Source organism: Zootermopsis nevadensis, unplaced genomic scaffold, assembly GCF_977971745.1.
Source record: "Zootermopsis nevadensis isolate Lab colony 2312 unplaced genomic scaffold, Znev_1.0 Znev_ptg000011l, whole genome shotgun sequence".
Classification (NCBI taxonomy): Eukaryota; Metazoa; Arthropoda; class Insecta; order Blattodea; family Termopsidae; genus Zootermopsis; species Zootermopsis nevadensis.
The window spans coordinates 5,105,170-5,127,116 of NW_028259143.1; the positions used below are offsets into that span (position 1 = coordinate 5,105,170).

Genomic DNA, 21,947 nt, shown 5'->3' on the forward strand with positions numbered 1-21,947 from the left:
AAAGACTGAACCGGGTTAAATTTGTCTTTTGTCGCAGAAATTTTTACTAGCATTTTGACTAATTAATTACCATAAATAATTATACATCGAATCCTTTTCTATATTTATTACTCCTGTTATTTATTTAATATTATGTATGTGATGTACTTTGTTTATTCATATATCTATGAATGCAGGTGTTTGTGAATAAATATGTATGTACGTATGCGTATAAACTTTCTGAATATAGATATGTGTAAATATGTGTTTGTATATTTTTTTTACAGATTCAATCTAATACGAGTGTCTGCGAGATGTAATTAATTCGCATGACGTAACCTGGTTAGATTTAGGATTTTATGCACTTTATTCGAAACTAAATTGTGCAGTATTTTATCGTAACCTTCGAAATGCCTCACGTACGTGATAAGTAGATTACAATTATTGTCTTGATCGGGTGAAGAGAGTTATAAATTCTATTGACTGCCAACAATTACTTTTACATACCACATAGTTGGACATTTACTGCTTCCATAATCACATTAAGATTAATGGAGATATATCTAAGAAGCGATTTTAAATTCTGTGTAAAATAACCCAGAAATTTATATCCTGGTTCTGGGGTACGGAATGAAGGGAGAAAAAAAGTGACTATGTTCATCGTAAATTGCAGAGTCGTTTAAATTTAATATTTTACCTATTTGTGCCGGAAGATTTCAAAAAAGATATTTGTCACTGAACTGTAAAATCTATATTTTGTTACCCTCGCCATATAGACTGAAGGACTGGATGAAAAGCTCTTCCCAGAACTTCTCGTTTGAATTCCTCCAGAGGGGAATTCTGCGGCTAAGGTTTCCTCATCATTCTCCAGGCCCTACAGCGACACAGCAGAGTTTTCTCAGACAGTGACAAATGAGTCCGAGGAACTAGCAAGAACTCAAGAAAAGATAACAGACGTGAAAAAGAGACCAGGAATAAAACTAGATGTGGTAGGAAACGGATGAAATGGAGTCAAAGAAAAATATGGAAAATGATTCTACAACGACATCGAATAAATTACTGCTCGGTCAGTAGAGCTAGTTCAAGTTAAAGAAGGACGTTTAGCTTTAACATGGAACTCAAAGTAGCTAAAAAAAACTGAGTTTTCATTACAGACTTTGAGAAGTTGGCATTAAGAAATAGAAGAAAAAAGTTACCCTTAAGTTTTGTGAACTGGTACGAAGTTTGGTAATGATTCATCTCAACCTTATAGCAGGAAGGAAATTAACTGACATATATAAGAATCCATAGATTTAACCGGTGTTTGGGGTTTGTAGTACGATTAACTCGTCGTGGGGATAGGCTGAAGGAATTATTTTGTCGAATACATACAAATAAATAGAACTCTATCCGTCACATTTCATCACACAAAAAATCCGATTCTCTTATTAATATCAGGATGCTATGTAACTGATCTCATGTAGCAGAGTTAAGTAAATTTCTGGAACCCAAAATTTATCACCGCGTTGGAAATATCCCATAACTTGACATTGTTCTGACTCAGTTGGAGTAAAGTCACAGGTTTACATTTTTGTTCATTACATAATATCGCCCCGAACATCCTCCAAATCCCATGACCTCTACGGTCATATGTTAGTCTACAGCTAGAGTCACAAGATGTAGAGTCGCTCGTTTTTTTTTCTGTTCTCCGCGACTGTCATTTAATATTATCTTATGCTCGTCATATTTTCAGAAATTCTATGCAGTATCTTCAACACTGTAAACATTTTAACAAACAATGTTGTGACATGATGAATAAGGTAGATTGTAGGACACTTAGCATACAAAGTAGATCGAGAGTTACTGTTTAATTATTTCTGTACGATATAATTAAGAGTCGATAATTTTATTTTATCAAAACATGCCTTCAACCCTTTGAAGCCGAAACTCGCTTAAATAATATTTTAATATTTCGTCCGTACCTCAAAGAAAACACTACACTTCACCAATATAAATGTGCTTGTTAACGCTGTTTAAGGAAATAAGTGCTGCTATTGGGTGACATTTCAGGATTTCACGGTGGTGAGTCTGAAGATGGCTGTGTTCTGGATTATTGTTCCGTGTAGTCTGGTAGAAGTTTACCCACGGGTCTTGATAATGGAGGCAGCAAGAACCTTTTAAGCGTCACTGAACTGTACCAAACTACAAAGCGCAAAACCCATTAATTGTTAAAGTAGGTGGGACATATACTTACCACTGGGCTTTAAATGGTTGAAAGACAAATAATCATCTCCATCGATACAAGACTGTTAATTTTAAGTCCTTTGTTCCTATTTCTTCGAACATTCTAGCTGGCTTCGTGATACAATCTAAAAGTAGTGCGTGCTGATCGGCTCAGTGAGAGGAAGGGTGTTAAATGTATGTCGGAATATTAATACACTGCCTGAATTACCGTTATAACTTTATTATTAAACTTTCATCCTAAAATATAGGCCTGTGCTGACGGGAATTCATTTTTGTTTGTTACAAAAATTAATGTTTTTATTAAAACATAATTATCTTCTTATCAGTTTGAAAGAGTACTGATTCATTCACATAATTTTCATAACGTTTGCAGTTTCTTACGCACCCCAGAAAAACGTTAAATGTACACATATGTCGATAAAATCTAAAACATACGTAGTAAAACAATGCATAGTCTTTAAAAATAGATGTGATTAATTTAAATTGATCAAAAAAATCATGTAGCTTACAAATTCATTTAATTTATAGACTGTTTGGTATATAGATTTTAAACAAAAGATTTTGAGTGTTACTGCGTTATTTATCTTAAATTCAAACCTCTCATTTTACACTCCGTATAATATACATGGAGTAAAAATGTGAAATCGCCCGTTAGTCTAGTGTGTTATGCAAAGTACTGGTAGTTTTAATTTTAATTGCCCTCGTAATACAAGTGTCAATCGCACGAAAGTAGAGAACGTTGAAAAGTAAATCTACATTATTGTTCGTGTTTTCATTCATCTATTTCTGTGGATGAAATGACAAGGCTGACAGAAATCGAATAAATGATAAGACATTCCGACATTGATAAAGAATTGGCCATCTGGAATGTAACGCCAAGTGGGCTTGTACTGGATACCACCAAGGCTAAAGATGGAGGCAGCATATTGCTCGCAAATGTTGGTGCTACCTAAACGTCCACACAGCGTTACAATACAGGAAACCTAAAGTAACATCTTCAAAATTCTATTAACCTCAAATATCATAAGTGTATAAAGCATATGAGTTTTACAGGCCCTTAGTTGAACATGTCTGGCGTACTTAAATTTTAAGGTTTCTTTTTTTTATTCTATATTCGATCTAATATTGTCAGCATTTTCACAAGAAAGAAGCTTAGAGCTTTGAACCTATAAAAAAGAGCAAACTATTCAGAAAAAAGTCCTAGTCAAGGAGTCACGTACCGGGCTTCTATATTGCACTGCTGGACTGGCATTTCAAACATCTGAGTACGCTCATAAAATAGACCTAAGGATAAACCTTCCCCGTGCAATATAGGGCACTAAAGGTGTAGACAAAATGTTGAATGAGACGAGAAAAGCTTTTACTTGTGTGAAGGGGAAATTTTCGATGTTCACTTCGGACCTATGACGATGTCGTCACAGTGATAAATAAAAATGTCATCCTTACACTACAATTACAGATACACAAACAATTTGTTGTTTCTTGACGTAAGGTACCTCAAAATAAAGGATAGAATAATAGTCGGTTCTCATCTCATATCTTGTGCTCAACTAATCGTAAATTAAAATGACAGTCTTTTTCTTCAGAACTGATGCACCGTGAAGGACACCGATCGATCTCAGATGGAGGTAAACGTTAACCAGGCTGCACGGCTCAGTACCCCAGAAGACAGCCATCTTCATACTCGACGTCCTGTGAACCTAAAAACTCACAAATTTTACATTAAGATTGTAGGAATATGTAACAGAGATATTTTAGCAACAGCAACTTTAGTAATACGGATTGTAAAATGGACTTTTGCATTTGATTAATTAAAACTCGAAAACTTAGTATCACACAGTGAAATAGATACAGAAGTGCGTCACCTAAGGAATGTGTGCAAGAAACTTCTGAATCTAACTGACTTTAAATCACCCTGTATATTGAAAAGTTCCAAAGAAATTTACTACATGTGCAAAGAATACCACCAATGACGAGGAAGAAAATTAAACCATTTTCCGCACAGTAATTGATAATGATAAGGTAAATATTATATAAAATCATGTTCAGAAGATGTTAGAAAAACAAAGAAACTTATTCAAATAATAAGCTAATTCAGTTTTTAAATTTGTGTAATCAGATTAAGTCACCGCTTTCATTCGTATATCCGTATCGTGCGCTGTAAAACATATGTGCCACTTAAAAAGTGTAATAGAATTAGAACATTAGAACATTAATGTAATATTTTAAAAGCGAGTCCTTTGTTAAAAAAACAGCTTGTGTGACGTATCATATTAAGGATCGAGCGTTCGGTATGCAATTTCATTTGTTACCCAACAACAATTCTGTTTATAGCAGCGTCACTTATCAAACATAATATTCCCTCTACTTTGCTTGGTGAGGCTGAGCCCTCGCAAGATGAGACTGTAACAAGTTCTCGTGAATATCAGGTGGTTATCACAAATGTGTTATTCTGACGACGGCCGCGTGTCTTTGCCTGTTATTTATGAAACGAGCTGTATAATTCCAAATGTCATTTTCCTTGAATAATGGTTGTTGAACGCCACGGGTGTCTAGCGGTTAGAACGCTGGCCTTGTAATCCTGGGGTCTCGGGTTCGATTCCCGGCGGTGCCCGAATTTATAACTTGTGTTGGGCAAGACTGTGGTCTAGGCAACACGGAGTTTTCCTCCGGGGGCTTCCCCGGTTTCTCCGTGGCATCCCAACAATTACTCCATTCACACACAGAAGAAGGCAATGGCAAACCACTTCTGGATCATCTGCCAAGAACGTATATGAGCAGGTCCCAGTCCGAGAAAAGGATGGAAGGATCCTGTTCATATGGACCTGTCGTCAGACAGAACACTAAATAAATAAATAAATGGATGTTGATGTGCTTAGAATCATGTGACGTAGAAGAGAACAATTCAGGTATCTGCGAGTTTTTATTCCTTATGTCTCTCTTGAACATTCTTCTTAAAGATAATTTATCTGATAATCCGGATATATACTTAAATGTTTTTCCCTACGTCTAAAGGCGAGTAAATGATCACCAAACAACCAAGCTACCAACTAACATTGCTTATAATATATATAAATACTTTAGCTTCTGAAGTTCCGTGACGTAGAATGAAATATGGCAGTAGGTGGTTTATAGAAGATATATCGCGAGCTATATATAAAATTATTCTACGTATATTCTATATTTCGTAATCTGCTAGACACAATGAGAGAGAAACAAATACATGAACGAAAGAAATAAAGCAATCAGATGACAGATACTAAGCCTGGAGCCGAACTCGGTCCCTTGAGAATAAGATTGAGACTCGTTTCGCTGACTCATCGTGTAATTTAAGATTTCATTTACTTTAATCACCTTCCATGTTCGATAAAATTAATAAATTCTTTCTTGCTTTCAGTTGCACGTTAAATTAGAGGTCAAAGGATGACAAAACTGGAGATGGTATGTATTTACTTTGAAACATTCTTATACGTTGATTCTATAATGCAGGTAGCATTATATGGTGTTATTTGCTTAGAACCATGAGTAGGGTTGAATTATTCATGTTTCAAGCGTTTACTCGCCGTATGCCCAATGTTTGGATCTGTTCATGGTTAACCTACTTTCGCCACTGTCTAGCTGTAATTCTGCAAGGTATTTTAATATACGTTTTGAGAAGGAAAAATGAAACAAGCTTACAGTGCATGCGTTGTTGAAACACCAAGACCACAGATAAAGTAAGTAGGCACCTTTAGAAAGAGGGTCAGAAAAGTAGTTACAAGCTAAGGGTTATTAAGTTGGGAATAAATGGTGATAAGTGAAGTGAAGTGTCTTAGTCTCCAAGTGATGAAGGGCTGTAGTTCTTTGGGATAAAATTTTCATGTACTGAGAGCGGACTTTATATTCCACTCTTAAGTATTGTGATTAATTAGTGGATGTGTGTTTTTTTATTGTGTGTCAGATGTTTTATTTTGAGTGTGGTATGTTGTATTGTTGTGTCTCATTGTATTGTTGTGTGAGTGCATCAGTTCATGACGTTTGTAATACATTACAGTTATTGTCTTATGTCTAGGTGGTATTAAGTTCTTTTTTTTAAGTTAAGTACTTGAGGTTGGATGGTTTTGTAATTTATGAGTTGGTTGATTTTGAGTGGGATGTGTTGTTTTTGTTGTGTCCTTTTTTATTGTTTTGTTCTGTCTCTGTGTTGATGTATCTCATTGTATGTTGTGTCTTATGGTTTTTGTTGTGTCCTTTGTTTATTGTTTTGTTGTGTCTCATTGTGTTGATGTATCCCATTGTTTGTGTGTCATATTGTTTTTGTTGTGTCCTTTTGTTTATTGTTTTGTTCTGTCTCTGTGTTGATGTATCTCATTGTTTATTGTGTCTTATTGTTTTTGTTGTGTCCTTTGTTTATTGTTTTGTTGTGTCTCATTGTGTTGATGTATCCCATTGTTTGGGTGTCATATTGTTTTTGTTGTGTCCTTTTGTTTATTGTTTTGTTCTGTCTTTGTGTTGATGTATCTCATTGTTTATTGTGTCTTATTGTTTTTGTTGTGTCCTTTTGTTTATTGTTTTGTTCTGTCTCATTGTGTTGATGTATCTCATTGTTCTGTTCTGTCTCATTGTTTTGTATGTTATTGTAGGACACTGCCACCGGGTATAAACCCATTTGCAGTCAATAATAAATAATAATAATAATAACTTGAAAGCGTCCGGCATTCGGCTTAACCATGAGAAACTATAGCATTTCATGGGTTTCCGTAGCCGTTTTGGCGAGTCTTTGGCAAAATTTGATGCACACGCCATTCCGAAATCGCAGGAGGGTCGGTGTAATGCACTACCAAAACGCCCGTAACTAAGAAACAAATGCTAATTAGATGATGCCGGCTGGCACACTGATTCACTATGAATGTAGGCCGCACCCCCTAAAGGCAGAAGCTCGTACCACATCTGGTTCGCCCTCTATTGACACAGTCTTGAAACTTTCTGATCGCACCTCGTATGTAGTTTGAATAGCATTTTCCATACTGCTGCAGTTATCAAGGGTAAACAAAGAACAAATAATCGGTTTGGTCCCTGGTTTGGTAGTCTTAAACCTGGACAACAATATTAAAATGTTAAGTATAATGCCTGTCCACGACAGTTATCTGCTACCAGTAATCCATTCGTGGTAAATAAATCTACACCCTCAAGTCGTCAGCTGTTTCTTAAAGACGATACGGAACAGGTAAAAGAGGGAACCAGTATATGCATCTAGAATCCGCTACGTCTTTATAAAATCAGTTGGTGCTAATTTCCTTTACAAGAGAACATTTTCCCCCACACAGTACATGAATTGAATCAGTCAAATTAGCTTGGAAATCTCCCTCATTTGGACCCCACTTAATTCTTGAGGATGTCTGTTGGCTGCAGGGAAATTCAGATAGCTTCTTGGATTTTCTACTAAAGTTCATTCTCTGGATTGGAACCGGTCTTCTCGAACTTTATCGATTTTTTTTTATCGTCTCTCCTTCGATGTCGTATCCGTCTTCTTTTGCCGTTACTTTCATTGATTTTGTTGGAAAACTTTTCATTATCCTCGAGTCTTTATGACTGCATCACACACGCCATACACATCGCTTCTTTATACTTCTCGCAGATGGAATTAAATACAGCAAGCATTTCCGTTAATAAATCCGCTGTTAATTCTTTCGTATTTGTACATTTATTTGTTAATATCTTCTCAAATTATTTAATTCTAACTTATTTTATGGATTCATTACGTCCATGTGTGTTTTAAATCCTAAACGTGATAGACTCCATTCCATAATTTTAAATGTTTCTAAACACTTTCTCGAATGAGAAAGACGATCCAGCGACAAATGAGGAGGTCATATTCTATGGAAGTGTCAATAGAAAGACTTTTAAGGAATGGTGAAATCTTAATGTTGAAAGTAGAGACAAGTGGAGGCCATAAAGTAGTGACTCTCATAAAACTCTGTACTAAATTGTAAATGCTGGACAGACTCCTTAAACCCCCCCCCCCCCCAATGTTCAGGTTATAGCGACGGATACCAGCGACCCATATTCAGTGCCTCTGAACAAGACAGGCCTAATGTGTCAGAAACAAGGGAGTTTCTGAGCTAATGCTAATCCAAGGGAGTAGAAACAAAAGAAGTGCATAGACCTGCTTCATGTTAATTGGAATTCTTAAGTGAAATGTTGTAACAAAGGTTTCTAAATTTAACTTAACTCGAAGAATAATTAATAACCTTTTATCGGATGCATGTCTTTGTCTGAAAGTATTATCCATAATTTTTTTTAAATCTTTTAATGTTTATAAAATTTTGAATTTGAACTCCAAATGAACAGTTTTGTGATAAAGTATGGATTTTGACATTTTAGCCACTTAGAATATCATTTCTGGGAACAATTTGATATTAGTGACCTACATCAGGATTTTCGGTGTTCCTAGCCATGCATTCCTGATCTAGTACTGATGTTGCATTATATAGCTGTAGGATAACAAAGTATACGTAAGCCCTAATTTACGCATAGTTCGAACTAAACTTCCACCTTGTAAAAGCAGAAATGTTCTTTGAACATAAACTTGGTACGCAATTTAGTGTGTATGTTTATGCGTGTAAAGTATAAATTATTCCATGGTACAGCGTTCTTCTTGAGTAGCTAACATTTTCTCAGCTGCTTAGGAATTTTCCTTCCCTTTTATGGGACCAGAACATTTATTCTCGTGTTCAGAGGAACCAGTTAGTGGGCCCTAAATTGGACTCTCTGAATTCAGTCTACACTTTCATAATTTAAGATCCATTATAATATTATGCCCTCGTTATAGCGTAAGTGTTCCAAGTGATTTCTTCCCTACAAATATCCCGACTAAAATTTTATGCGCATTTCTCATCTCTACATGGCACACGTGTCTCGGCCATTTAATAATTCTTGATTAGATCTCAAAGCATATTAAGCACACTTTTCGTAAAAATTCCTTCACCTTATAACTCCACGTTTGTGTGGCAAAATATATTAATCATTTCGGACGCATTGATATATTGGTTGCATTTTATGTACTTAATCATGTATTCCATCCGATTCTGATTGACGTTTCATTACAGGCCGCAAACATGGCGGAAATTTCGTATCGCGTGTACTGTCAAATTGTTTGAGATGAACGTGGCATATCTCTTTCCGGGTGACAATTATTAGCTTGGGTGACAAGTTCCGCTAAATGTGATCAGTGATTCGGAAACAGGTGTTCGGGGTTCAAAACCCTTTAACGAATGACACTTCGCCTTCCTGTTTATAAATCATGTCGTGGGAAACTGTTTGGTGTAATTGCTGAAATAAACACCGCAGTCAATTTATGCCAGATTTGAGTACATATATTTTCCAAACTCATCTGTCACGTTACTGTATAGCTCACAGATATTAATATTCGTTTCTTTGCAGAGAAAAATAATTGTTCTGAAGCCAGTCTTTCCGTGTTGTGTTTCTTCAAGAATGAGTCGTGACAAAACGTGCTTGAAATTAAGATTAGCCCCATAGATTGCAATGCCTTCTGTGTCTTAAGCCCGCGTCTATCTCCTCGTTTTCATCCTCTTGAAAGTTAAGTGATGTATTGGGAAATAAAATTAAAGTTGTCCCCGTTACTTACTTACGCACAATGCAATAGGATATTGGAGCGTGGAGATATATCTCAACCTTACCACTAGATGCAGAAGAGTGGCTAGCTTCACACCCCGGTCGCTACACCCCCGAGGAAGGAACAAGCGGTGTGCATCGGATTGAAGGCTGTGTGGATGTTGTGACAAAGAGAAAAATCCTATCCTACCAAGAATCGAACCTTGGTCGTTATTCTGATTGAGCTTGTTCGCTTCCTTTGTTAGACACACACGAAAGAAAATTGATTTCGTCTTACAGATTTTCTTCTGAACTACAAATAGCAACTTTAATATGTATCAGTTCAGTTGTTTCGTAAACTATAGGAAAATAAAACACTCCCTATTAAGCGTTCATTTATACGCTTATTGTGAAGATCGCATACAAAGCATGTTTGTGTGCTACCTTGTTATTACCTAAGTTAATAACAAGGTTGTGAAGATTACAACTTTTAGTTTCCTGTAATATCGCCACAATCTGCTCACTGCAAGAAAGAGGCCTATGGTAATTTTACTAACCGGCAGACACGTATATTATTATGGAGCAACCAAAGATTCAGCACCGAAACAACACAAACCCGCTTTCGTACTTCGTGTTAATTAAATCCACACAGCCTCAACTTACTTCATATTTCATCTCAGTGTTCGGGGTTACTAGTTTCCTCATGTGTGTCTCATACAGAATGCCCCTTATTGAATTACCTGAACCGTGTTATGTTAAGAGAATAGATCACAAACTTCTAGAGTCATTCAAAATTTCCTTATCTCTACGTATCGTATATATTCTTTTCAAACTTGCCGTGTATATTTGTTTCTTCTTTGTAACAGACCAATTTTCTGAAATACGAACAAACATTTATTTCAATTTATTATGGTGCGTATCTAGTGTAGTGTGGTAGAAATGTGTCGACGATTCAGTCTCCATGGTCAGGGTTATTGTTATTGCCTTGAGATTTGAACCATGTTTAATCGAAAATAGATTGAAAGGCGTCGAGTCAGAAGTCTTAATTTCGGTTCACGTTCCTAATACATTTCGACGTACATGAGCAAATAATTAGTCACTTCTCTGGAATTTTGAGATTATCACCGCTGATACAAAAAGTCCCGCTGTTTAGTTATATCCTATGCATACGACTTTTAATCAGAAATTGAATTAAATAATATAATAATAAGAAGTGTTTTAGATCCATATTTGTCTCGTTTCTCCCTTTACAAGTTCTTTTCCATCCGAATTGTATAGATTATATTATTTTTTTTAATTTGCTATGGCGTCTCTTCTTTAATTAGCCGCTGTGTTATCACTTGGTGAAAAGCTTAAACCAGGAGACTCATCATATAATATTCTTCATTTCGTACAGAGTTCACCCATCTATGCTCTGAATATTGTGATTATAACTTTGTTTTAAATATATTTCCATCACGTTACAAGGCCTACCGCGATGTTAATTTTCCAGGCCGTTGGCTAAGGGAGGTGCTGAGTACATTAAATCCTCCGCAGACGTTGGCCAATTAATTTCTTTAGACCTTAAGGTGTGAGATAAACTGCAGAATGTGGCGTACGGTATGCAACCTGCTTCACATAAAACACTGAAGCATGCAATTGAAATGTCCTTGGAATTTATCCCATTAGATCTGTGATTGAGTAATGTAATGACCACTGACTTTTACATATCAAACATCACCTTTACCTGGATTATGTAATTGTTAATATTTTTTACTTCTGTGCGTGTAAGAGCCGGGATAGCTCAGTCAGTATAGTGACTAGCTACGGGCTGGACGACCGGGGTTCGATCTCCGACGGGGGCAGAGGATTTTTCCTCTAGCCTCTGCGTCCAGACCGGCTCTGGGGCCCACCCAGCCTCCTATCCAATGGGTACCGGGGTCCTTTCCCGGGGGTAAAGCCGGCCAGGGCGTGATGCTGACCACTCACCCCATCTAGTGCCGAGGTCAAGAAAGAGAGGAGCTATACCTCCACTCACCCCAAGCGCCTACATGGCGCATAGCGGGACAAACTTTACTTTTTACTTTACTTCTGTGCGTGTACCTGTACATATATTTAAATTCTGTAGACATGTTCATCTTATTTTAATAGGGCATTGTAATTGCCTTTTTAATTTCACTCTGCGGTAAATATGTTGGTTGGAAAGATTAAAGCGAGGAGATAACTCTGATTGCCGAGGTATCGTTCGGTGAATGTTATTAAAATGTATCATAGGGAAAAAGGATGCTGAGTTAAGTACTTGGTTATGTAACTCAGAATTGACATCGGTGGCAGTAATGAATGTCGTTTTCCATGAATGATTGTGAGCTTTTTGATCATCTAAACTTGTAAATACAGATTCCGATCCACGAAATTAACGAATGAAAAGTGCCAAACTGTTCTTGTAATACACGTGAAACAATGTTTTAATTGAGACATTCAGATTTTCTGAACTTTTAGTTCATATTTATTATCCTGTGCTGTATAAATCAATGCGTTATTGTAGAAAAGCACGCAACCAAACTGAAATTCCCCGACGAAATTTCTAAACAAACCACTTACTCTAGCAAAGTACTCCTCTCTTCATTTGTAACATTTTCAGACAAACCGTCATGGTGTCCTATCTGCATAGCTCGGGGTGGATAATAAAGGCGCAAACTCTCGCTCCAGAGCACATAAACCAACACACAAAACTAGGATTGATTGCTTACAGCGTGTTGATGCAACACAAACACTACGTCAGTCACCCCACAGAACGTTAACGAGAATAGTAACGGTAGAACTTAACCTGTCTTTAGTTCAGAAATGATTTGATGGATCTTGTCAAATAGGGAAGCAATCTCAGGAGGTTAAAATTGATCTAACGTACTGGGGTTAGCTAATCCCAACCGAATATTTCATCCTGATTCGAACATTAATCATAGGATTTGAGTGCAAATGAATTTCTCGGGGGCTACGTAATAGAGTAATGGGCTCAGAAGACTGAAATTGTATCAGATCTGTAAAAAATGAGGGAAATTTTAACTTAGCAGGTTGCCTCTTTCTAAATGTTGTATTTTTTTTTAAGTTTTATTGTCGGTTGTAGTTTAGTTTACTTTAAATTATATCTGAAAATGTATCGTTACGTGAAATAATTATCTGAATACAGTTATCGTCGTAATGCAGAACTTTCTGTAGTACAAAAGAGATAGCATTTTAGGAATTTTAATTCTTTCTAGACGCGTTCGCAGTTGTGTGTGGAATTCGTGTTAAAATTGATCCGTTATTTTGCAACAGAATATCAGTTATTGTACACTTAGGAACTCGGACGTTGTTACCGTTATAAAATTTCTCTTATTTGTATCTAAATGAGCTACCACGGCTCCCAGCTATATATACCATACCTATGTTGCCCACAACGTCTAAATACATATTTGTTCTAAAATCTTCAGACGTAAAAGTTGCCCAGTTGAAATATGCATTATACTAAGTGTCAGTAGCTACTACGTTATTATCCGTTCCATCCTCTAACAAACCAGTTCATTACTAAATGATATTTATTCATTAACCGATACAGTGATGTATATCCATTGTAATATATAATTTGTAAGTATATCCTAAAACGTATGACCTCTGATATTGTGTTAAGACTTTTAAGGCATTGTACTGTCTGAGCTATTCGAGCTCGTTTTGAATATGCCACCCTTGATTTCTAACAATATCGTTTCTGTTTTGAAGATTGTTATTATATTTCCATGAAAGTCCGAACTCTTAAAATTAACCTTAGTTTTTGTAAAGACCAGAGCTAAACACGTGTTTGTGTTTATACAGATTAATTGAAACACTGTCTAAGGTATTTTTTTTTCATTACATGCAACAGATATCTGGATGTATTTGTAATGTGTGGGGTTCAGAAGACGTAATTTAATAAAATGTTAGCCTGGCTTCTTTTAAGACACACGGTAATCTACTCTGTTACGCATCGCGTAGGCGTGTTGTGTTGCAGTGAGCAGTACAATTTTGTAATTACGCGGTCAGGTGGCGAGATGCATTACGAAATATCCCTTGGGAAACTCCGTCGTGAGTAATACGCAATTGTTACCGAGTAAACACGATACAGGATTGATGGTGTGTTAATGAGCAACACGCAAACTGGTTGCCAGTGTCGTGGGTAGACGAGCAGAGCTCTGTTAGGTCTTAGTGTTCCTTGCTGTTAAACCTTGTTTCCCTTGTCGTGATGTTTTCTTGGTGTGCAATATGTGAAATTTTCAGTATTTATTTGTAAGATTTCTGCATACGTATGGGTAAGAGAAGGATGTCTTTGGAAATAATCTGCATTTGTTTCACTGCAAGGTATATCTTGACTACCTGAGATACTGTCGAATTTTAAAAATGACTCTGAAACATAAAAGCAGCTGTGTTTAAATTTTATCCCTACAACACCTCAAAATTCTTGTACTGTTTCCATTCGTTCTTTTCTATAATACATATAATGCAGACTTATATCATAGAACTACGTGTCTACCTTTTTATAATCCAGATCTGTAAGTTATTATACCTGTGTTTTAGTCATAAGATAACCATTAATTTTCTTAATACGGAGTAGAAATGCCTTAAGATGAAATTCTTCTAATTTCTTTCAAACGAGATACTTTGATAGATTTGTTTGACTCTGCACGATACTGTCTTTGATGGGCAGTGTGATTAGAGTTTAGTATATTCCCCGTGGGTGCCTATTAACAATAATGTAATGCGAAATTAGTACTGCATAGATGTTGGTGAATAGCTCGATTAAGGATTTGTTATACTACGTAATCAAATGCTTAGACGAAGCAGATTGTCGATTTAATTACTGATGTAGATTAGCGAGATTGACTAATATAATATCAGCGTTCGTTCATGCCCACAGACTGATCTGGGCACGTTCTTTACAATGTCAAAGCTAAACGATGACATCGTATAATTTTATCTGCATGTATATACTTCTCCCCAAAGAGCCATGTTGGATTTCTGTTTCAAAAGAAGATTGTTCTTTTTTGTTGGAACGCTGTGATTTTTGCTGAGTCTCATCAGTGAACTGACCACATTTAATTACATCAAATATTTCGTATTCACTGAATTCTGTATTGTTTGCTCTCTTAGATGGTACCAGATGGGGTTCTCATTGCCCTCTGTAGTTCTCAGGTAGAATTATTTCCGTGCTGTTGGCACAGCGTTACTGGTACAAGTACAAATGTAGATTTTATCTAAGCACAGCATTCATTCAAAAATCTATAAAATCTGTCAGTGGATTAAAATTGTATGTATAAACAGTGTATGTTACTAAGATAATATACTGCTTTCCTTGTGAAATGAAACTGAAAATATAAATTATGACTAATCTATTACAAGAATCTCATTTTTTTCTTCTCTCCAATTCCAACTTTTAATGCACTAACATTATAAAATATTTTTTTCCAGTCTTCATTTCTTGTAGTATTTATATTACAACATTTTTACACAGATCTCGTCTGGGTTCTTATCTATCACCACATTAGCAAGTTACAGTCGTAAATCGAAGGGAAAGAAACGCAAAATTGAAGTACTGGTATATTTTTATTTAAGATGAACATTTTCCTAGGAATTTGTGCACATTTCAAAAGTCATATCAGTTTAACCATTGCCTGAAATCAAATCTTAATGCAATAATTATGATCAGACATTTTATACGTACTGTTTAACAGTGTGAAAAAAGGAAACAAATACGTAGTACTTGGGGTGTATAAACGAAGCAAGCCAGATAAAGATTCAGGCAAAATATTAAACAATCTCCGCACTGCGACATTCTCGTAAAACAACCCTTTCCCCCCCTCATTCACCGATAGAAAACAGCTATATGAGTCTATATATGTCTTGCAGTTTATGGGGTTATATTAAAGTCTTATATAAAGTCCTGTTACACTTCAGATATTTTAAATTAGACTGAAAAAATGGGCAGTATAATTCTTATCAACCGTGTTTTATAAAACAGATATTCACACATAAATAGCGATGCGTGAAGTGTGCGTATCCTAGGACGTATACTGAAACCGAGCGATAGTAGACCTAAATGCTCAAAACTTACGGTGCATAAGAAAACGATATTATCGCGAGGCATGTTTGTTGCAGATAAAATGTGTTTCTCGCAGTCGTTCGTAAAGTCGTAGATATTTAAGACCAGGAAATAAACCTCCCCTTGTACAAAGTAGCAGACGGATATTTTCAATACCTTTAAAAGCTACCCTTCTTTTGAAAAATGTCCGTACATTTTTTCTTCGTCAGATGGTTGAGAAAGGATTTTCGTCCGCTCTAACTTAATGTCTAAGCTGTTCTGCTACATGAGTGGACTTGGAGGATTATATTCTACTTGTTCTTGATCTCAGCACTAGGTGGTAGTGAGTGGTTAGTATCACGCCCCGGCCGCAACCACCACGGAGAGAAAGGACCTCTGGTATCCGTTGAATGGGAGGAGGATTAGGGCTGGTGTATACGCAAAGGGTAAAGGATAAGTTCTTTACCCCTGCCAGAAGTCGACCCCCTGGCATTCAATCACTAGTCAGATACTATAATGAATGAGCTAAGCTGCCTCGTTGTCTTTCGGTCTGTCTAATTATTATGTAAAGATAATTATCTGGAACGTTTTACTAACGTGTCATTATGGATTACAATTATTAAGACAAATTTTATTTACAGTTCTTCGACGTCGTTTCACGTTTATTTTTCTACACCATATATTTCATTTATTTAATTTGTTTTTTCGTTTCAAAAATTGTGAAGGGAGGAAAACATGAGAAGCAGATAAAAGGAGGAAAAGATGAATATAAAAGGGAGAAAGTTCGTTTTCCCTTTACTAGTTTCTGACATTGTGAGTCTCTTGTGACCAACGCGAACCACTTCTTTAACCAAAATTAAACGTGAATAATTCATTACTTTACGTCATGAAATCTCCCTTAGGGTCAATTTGGTCTACGGAGTAGACGACCTGACCATTTAGAACAGTGCCTACCCGTCACCCTCCGAAAGCAATTTTACAACAATTAACACTATTTCAACATTTCGGAACTAATAACAATTTATTTTGAACTGAATCTTGCACAGTGGCCGTATAATAGGAAGTTTTGTCCAGTCATGCTCATAAATTTCATTTTAGGATGTACCGATCCAAGATAAGATTGAGGTTCGAAATACATTTTAGAAGTAAGCTTCTGTATTGTACTGATTATATTAATTTATTGTGTGAAAACATAAGTACTGTAAAGAAGAAACAAAGACACTCTGTTAAACGCTAGAAATATGATGTTCTGTGGAAACCTCGGAGGTTGCCAAGTGTTACCTGAATACAGGACATACATACGAAAATATTTCCTGAAGCTGTCAGACTTAAAGAACATTGCAAGAAATCGAAATTGTAAACTAGCGAAATGTGCGAAATTGGAACTATGGTTCTGCATTGAAGCATGTGTGTTGGAGATTCGTTAAGTGCTGTACTCTTTGGTCGATCAAATACATAACAGTGAGAAAGGTGCAGTTCATTTCCTTGTCTCTTCCCGCTGGTGAAGTCAAGTCAGTTCCTTCGATTCATGCCAGTGTTTGGGTGTGGCGAGTTCGGACATGGAAAAGTGTTTAGGGTTGAGACTTTGTGTTTCGTAGTGGGTCGAAGAACTCACATTATATTTGTGCTAGGAAAAAATGCGTGGTGAAACACTGGAGGAAACTAAACTTTTGTGTGAGTATCTCGAACTTGAAAATTTTTGAGGTTATATTTCAAAGTTGAAATTTTTAGGGAGTTGAGTTACACAAAAATTGAAATAATAAAATAGTTTATTAAGTGGGAAGTTTCATATTACACATTGATATTATTCGCGATTTTATGTTGAATAATGAACAGTGTGAACAGTTGTGGAATGTTGTTGGTCTGTCACGAGGAAAATTTCCGTTGTTCTGTAGGAGGAACATTTTAATCTGTATTGTTCTGTCCCTTCTTTCTCAATGATGATATTTGCTAAAAAGAGGAGGCTAGAGTATTGCGTAAGGAGGCGGTTTATAATTTCTGTTCTTCACAGATATTATTGGCAAGATCAAATAGGGCTTGGGCCGGGCGTCGCACATAGCAAACGAGACTAGAATTGCATACAAGATTTCATTGGGAACAACTGAACGGGGCGACCATTTTGGAAGTATTTACAAATTACTAATATCATAAATTAATATTAGCGATATAGATTTTGATGAAATAATGTATCTTAAAACAATAGGAAATGAGGATGTAGATGTTATTTAATTGATGCAGGATATGATCTAGGGGCGAATTCTTGTTAAGACAATAACGAGTTTATAGTTTCTGTAGAAGACGAATAATTTATTGGCCTACTCAGTAAATATCAGTTTATTAAAGTGGTCTTTTACACAATTTCAGTTAAAACAAACAGTAATATAATTAGTGTTAAGATTTGATGACGGAGCCAGTATGACCTCTGAAACACTGGTAAACATCTACCAGACTACGCAGCGCAACAACCCAGAAGACATAAATCTTCATCGCCCTGATGATGGAGGCAGTATGACCTCTGAAACGTTGGTAAACATCGACCAGACTAAACAGCGCAACAACCCAGAAGACAGAAATCTTCATACTCTGATGACGGAGGAAGTATGACCTCACTAACGTTGGTAAACATCGACCAGACTACGCAGCGCAACAACCCAGAAGACAGAAATCTTCATGCTCTGATGACGGAGGCAGTATGACCTCTGAAACGTTGGTAAACATCTACCAGACTACACAGCGCAACAACCCAGAAGACAGAAATCTTCATACTCATCGCCCTGATGACGGAGGCAGTATGACCTCTGAAACGTTGGTAAACATCTACCAGACTACACAGCGCAACAACCCAGAAGACAGAAATCTTCATACTCATCGCCCTGATGACGGAGGCAGTATGACCTCTGAAACGTTGGTAAACATCGAACAGACTACACAGCGCAACAACCCAGAAGACAGAAATCTTCATACTCTGATGACGGTGGTAGTATGACCTCTGAAACGTTGGTTAACATCGACCAGACTACACAGCTCAAAAACCCAGACGACAGAAATCTTCATATAATTAGTGCTTTGGATCATGTTGCGATTATCTGTTTAGATCCAAGTCATGAATGAAAACATTATCAGTGTGTTCTTATAAGAAACATCTAAGTGATTCAGACACAAAATACATAAATGAGAAGTTTCCCAAAGCACAATTCAGTCTTCCAAGAAAACAACATTCCCTTATAACATATTTACGATACACAGTATGAATTTCGTCCGTGCAAATTTTCAGTATTCTGCTCGGTTCTGCCATCTAGATGCCTGAAGTATCTGCGGTTATCCACCTACTGACATAAAATGCCCTGCTCGAGCTACAGATGACAGAAGGCGCAGTGGATTTAAAAATGATTTGTATTCATATCGCGCTTGGATTTCATTGACTTCAATCACACGGATGACGTCAAGAATCATATGAGACCAACTTGGATGTGTTTGATGTATGTACAGACGGAAGTGCACCATACGAGGTTGGGAACATTTATTCTTCCAAACAGCCAAAAATAAAAAATGAATATTAAGGTATTGAAAACACAACTAAAAAGACAAATGTCTGTAATGTGTTCTTACGTAATAAGCCGTAATTATGTTGCTTATGGTGCAGAATCGTGTTCCATGTGTGGAATTCAAGACTCTATGTTGTAGTGATTCCTTCTTGGGGGTCCGAAAGCCTATTACAAAATAAATACGTATCCTTCTTTGCAGTATATATAAAGAAGTAAGTGTGAGGAAGAAGTAAAGAGGTGGAATAATGAATGCAAACGAGAATGTAAATACCAAAGAATAGGAACGTGGGGGAGGAATAGAAGGTTAAAATAAAGTAGTAATCTCGTAAGAAGATTACTGAAGATGGGCCATAATATTGGAGACGATGTTTTACTGAGTTTAACGGTACAAAGTTGTTATACATTGAAGTAGTTCAACGAAGCTACACAGAGTGTCATGTATAGACGACAAAATGTATTTAGCCCATACGTGTATGCATATTTATACTATTCTTTCTTCAGTAATGGTGCATTTTCTCAGATCTGCCCTTAGAAAGTGTCTTTCGTGTGGTGTAAATATTAGTATTAATACAGCAATACGCATGGCTTAGTAACAAGTAATATATGTTTGCAGTTATTGTCTTAGGCAACTGAGGAGTTTGTTATTTACTGTTTTGTGTAAGCTCGTAAATTGAATTTGCTCGAATAATCAAATATTTTGGTAAAAAAATATTGTGAACTCAGTTTTGTGCTTTATAAAACGTCGTTAAATAAAGTAAGAACAATAATAAAACAACAGAATATTTTACTTGGGGCTGTTTTAAAAATAAATATACACCGGAAGATGGACATTTTAACCTTTCAATCCTGAAGTTAATCGAAATGGTATTTAAAACTTCAGGTGTCTGAAGTAAAATATCTCTATTACAAATATAAAATGGTTAATGTCTAGGGAAATAATCGCTCTTTATACCCAAAATCACATGAAACTCATAAATACATTGTATGGACAAAGTGCTGAATGATTGAATATTGAAGAATTTGAAGTATAACTGTGCTTTAAAGGATTAAGAAAGACTCACGGAGGGGTTTCACGGTGACACATTTCTTTATGCCTCGCAGCTTACCACTGATACGGTAGTATAATGCTTTTGTGTATCCCATATCTGTTGTCATTAGTACAGTGCTGCTGCACGTATCTGCCAGCGCTGGATTCAATCCAACTGAGTCTATTGTGTTCGAACGTGCTTCCTTCAACCACGTTTGTCACGAAATGCATAGTATCAGATTTCACAAACTATATTTTATCCCTTATTCAGTTATGCATATGTTTACCTGTTTAGTTTTAAATATCTTATTTCCATCGTCATTAGGTACTTACTGTAAACAAAGATAAATCTAAAAATGTCTTCCATTCGTCTTCATTGTTTGTTTGTCATCAGTCTTCCGACTGGTTTGATGTGGTCCTCCATTTTCGCCTATCTTGCGCCCATCTCTTCATTTCCACATCCTCAAAAATCTGCGTGACATATTCCAATCTTTGTCTCCCCCCCCTACAATTCTTCCCTTCAACTGTTCCTTCCATTACCAAATTAACCAATCCTGGGTGCCTCAGAATGTGTCCCACCATCCTATCTCTTCTTTTCGTAAGATTTTTCCTTCGCCTATCCTGTCTAAGACCAGCTCATTTCGTATTTTATCAGTCCACTTAATTTTTAACATTTCAAATGCTTTTATCCTCCTTCTTTCTGGATTTCCCACTGACCATGTTTCGCTTCCGTATCCATACTGCACATAAAAAATGTGGGTTTTTATTACCATTTTTTATCTTTAGTACGGAAATGACTTTATTCTCCTAGCTGCACGTTGCCTTGGTAACGACCACAATTTTCTGCACATCATAGATGTAACAAAAATCCCACGTGTCTTTATGTATTTGATTAGGCATTCAGAAATCACCAGAAACTGTTCACCTATGTTAAATCCTTTTGCGACTGGAGATAAATTTTCCTAACGTTCATCAATTTGTCACCGTAGTAAATCCCGTTCTCCATGTTTTATTCTTGTAGGTACGCAGCTTACTGTGTGATTCGTACAGATGGCAAGAACTCTAACACAGAATCCGAACTAACTTTTGGTTTATCTGGAAACTTGTCTTCCTGCATTCATTATTAGGGATTGGAAGAGAAACAGAGGAGGACAAGCGATCTAGAGCAAACTGTCTTGCCTAAGGTGGCACACCTCGTGGCTAACATTTAAAACTCTATTAACGACGTGGTAATGGAATTTTAGATTCCAAAGACACGAAGGTGGCCGATCCACAGGATGGACACATGTTCGATGTCGACACTTCGTTGTCAAAGAGAATCAGCATAAGAATTAATCGTTTCTTACACTTAAACTTTCTACCCTTATTTTAATAAATTATCCACCGGGAGCAGTGGGACAGTTCCGAACTACCAAGAGTCCTAAATTCGCTCTTACATCTCTAATAACTTGTATTGAGATAAATAGTTCTTGCAGGATATTCAATGAATCCTCCATATTCAGCTTTTAGATCA

At 36.5% G+C, this 21,947-nt stretch overlaps 2 protein-coding genes across 7 annotated transcripts in view; one reads left to right on the plus strand and one right to left on the minus strand.

Moving 5' to 3' along the window:
- Positions 1-21,947, plus strand: part of kek2 (leucine-rich repeat, immunoglobulin-like domain-containing kekkon 2 protein) — a 403,862-nt gene that overhangs the window by 354,069 nt on the left and 27,846 nt on the right. For 3 of the 4 annotated variants that reach the window (XM_087347128.1, XM_087347130.1, XM_022072341.2), the window contains one exon: positions 5,600-5,643. The exons of the other annotated variant lie outside the window; for it this stretch is intronic. The gene's annotated coding sequence lies outside the window, so the exon portion shown is untranslated. The remainder of the gene's footprint in view (positions 1-5,599; positions 5,644-21,947) is intronic. 4 annotated transcript variants of the gene reach the window in all.
- The window catches only part of LOC110838884 (uncharacterized), a 224,089-nt gene that overhangs the window by 1,364 nt on the left and 200,778 nt on the right, over positions 1-21,947 (minus strand). For 2 of the 3 annotated variants that reach the window (XM_087347132.1, XM_087347136.1), the window contains one exon: positions 2,413-3,902. The exons of the other annotated variant lie outside the window; for it this stretch is intronic. In XM_087347132.1, coding sequence (XP_087203258.1) covers positions 3,753-3,902 — 150 coding nt within the window. In that variant the 3' untranslated portion in view covers positions 2,413-3,752. Of the gene's footprint in view, positions 1-2,412; positions 3,903-21,947 lie in introns of those variants that run through there. 3 annotated transcript variants of the gene reach the window in all.